Source organism: Lupinus angustifolius, chromosome LG04 (genome assembly GCF_001865875.1).
Source record: "Lupinus angustifolius cultivar Tanjil chromosome LG04, LupAngTanjil_v1.0, whole genome shotgun sequence".
Lineage (NCBI taxonomy): Eukaryota > Viridiplantae > Streptophyta > Magnoliopsida > Fabales > Fabaceae > Lupinus > Lupinus angustifolius.
The window spans coordinates 18082993-18084799 of NC_032012.1; the positions used below are offsets into that span (position 1 = coordinate 18082993).

General features: G+C 38.9%; 1 protein-coding gene across 1 annotated transcript in view; it reads right to left on the reverse strand.

The window, feature by feature from the left end:
• LOC109346067 (pentatricopeptide repeat-containing protein At3g46790, chloroplastic-like) overlaps nt 1-1759 on the reverse strand; it is a 28204-nt gene extending 26445 nt beyond the window's left edge. The window contains exon 1 of the mRNA XM_019585433.1: nt 146-1759. Within this exon, the coding sequence (XP_019440978.1) occupies nt 788-1714 (927 nt within the window). The 5' untranslated portion in view covers nt 1715-1759 and the 3' untranslated portion in view covers nt 146-787. The remainder of the gene's footprint in view (nt 1-145) is intronic.

Consider the following 1807-nt stretch of genomic DNA (forward strand, 5'->3'; position numbering starts at 1 on the left):
TATATATATATATATATTCTTAAACTTGTTTTTAGTTCCTATAAAATAGAAATATTTGGTTTCAGTCAAGTGTTATGTGGAAGGTTGGCCACTCAGCACTGATACATGACATAAAACAGGGACTAAATACAAAAAAATTCCTCACCTTTCTTCTTCTTCTCCATTCTCTGCAATGATTACAACCCTAAATTTAAGGAAATCATCTCATGAGGAGAACCAGATATTTACACAGTGTTGGAGCTTCTGTCCTTTGAACTACAATTATGTGGCTATGATTCTCATTTCCCTGGAGGAAAACTTGATGAGGGTGAACGAATTTTGTAATTGCATAGCAAATCAACAGAACTATTTTTGAATTTAAAAAGTGATTGATTTTACAGATGTACTATTTTTTTCTTTTATATGTAAACCAATCTAAAAACATTACAGAAAAGAACAAATTTGGATGACATGGTTAATTTGCCATTGAGTATCAGATTAGATCCCCATAAGAAAAAAGAACCCATATGAAAGAATGAGGCAGTATCTTAAATTGTGGGTGTGCTCACGATTACAGTAATGATTGTGGTTACTGTGATTGCGGTCGTTGTTACACAAATTGCAGCCGTTGCAGTGTGATGCAATTGCGGTGATATTATGGCCGTATCACGTGATGCGGCCCATAATTTAAATCACTGGAATAAAGTATGAACATGCTTGTCTTTTAGACCAATGCTTTGTCTCCGTTATGATCAAATACAATGAGAATAAATTCAAAATTTAGGAAGCAAAACTGATGAGTTCCTTCCTACAGGCTACAAACCCTCTCTGAAGCTCTCTCAGCCACCTCAAACTTCCCATGAGTTTTGCATGCCCCCAACAAGGCACGCCACAAAGCATCATCAGGCTCAACCTCCATTCTCGAAATTAGCTTCTCCGCTTCCTCCACCAACCCAACCCTCCCCAACATATCCACCATACATGTATAATGTATCAGCCCAGGTTTGACCCCAAATCTCACCTCCATCATCTTAAAACACGCCCTTCCTTTCTCCACAAAGCCACCATGACTACACGCATTCAACACCGTCGTAAAAGTCACACCATCCGGCCTTCCTCCTTCCTCCACCATCTTATCAAACAACTCAAACACCTCCTCAAACATCCCATTCATTCCATAACCTGCCATCATCGTCGACCACGTCACCTCATTCCTCTCACGCATTTTATCAAACACTTTGCGCGCACATGCTAAATCCCCACACTTGGCATACATGCTTATCAAAGCATTCAAATTTGCCAAATCTAACGCATACCCATTAACAATAATAGCTCCATGGACCTGTTTACCAATCCACAGAGCCGATAAACCAGCACAAGATTTAAGCACCACAGGTAAAGTATGGCGATCAAAGCTTTTGCTGGAAAGAACCATGCTTTGGAAGATGGAGAGGGAATGGGAGAATAAGTTGAGAGAAGAATATGCTCTGATGAGGGAATTGAAGAGGAAAGTGGGTTTGCGATTGGTAACAGAGAAAAGGATATTAGCTTGGTGTAACTGTGCAAAAGAAGCGTAGGAATAGATGAGTTTGGTTCGAATGAAGTCATGGGTTGAAATTCCTAGAGTTATGGTTTGGGTGTGGATTTGTTTGAGAAATTGCAAGTGCTTTGTAGAAGAAGTGCAAGAATCAAGAAGAGAAGCGTAGAAGGGTATGAGTTGATGTGGTTTAATCATCACCTTGAAGCAGCTTTTCACAAAAACACACTTTCACAATTCAAATATTTATTCATGCTACTTACTTGAGTATAATATAAGGTTTATTTTTAA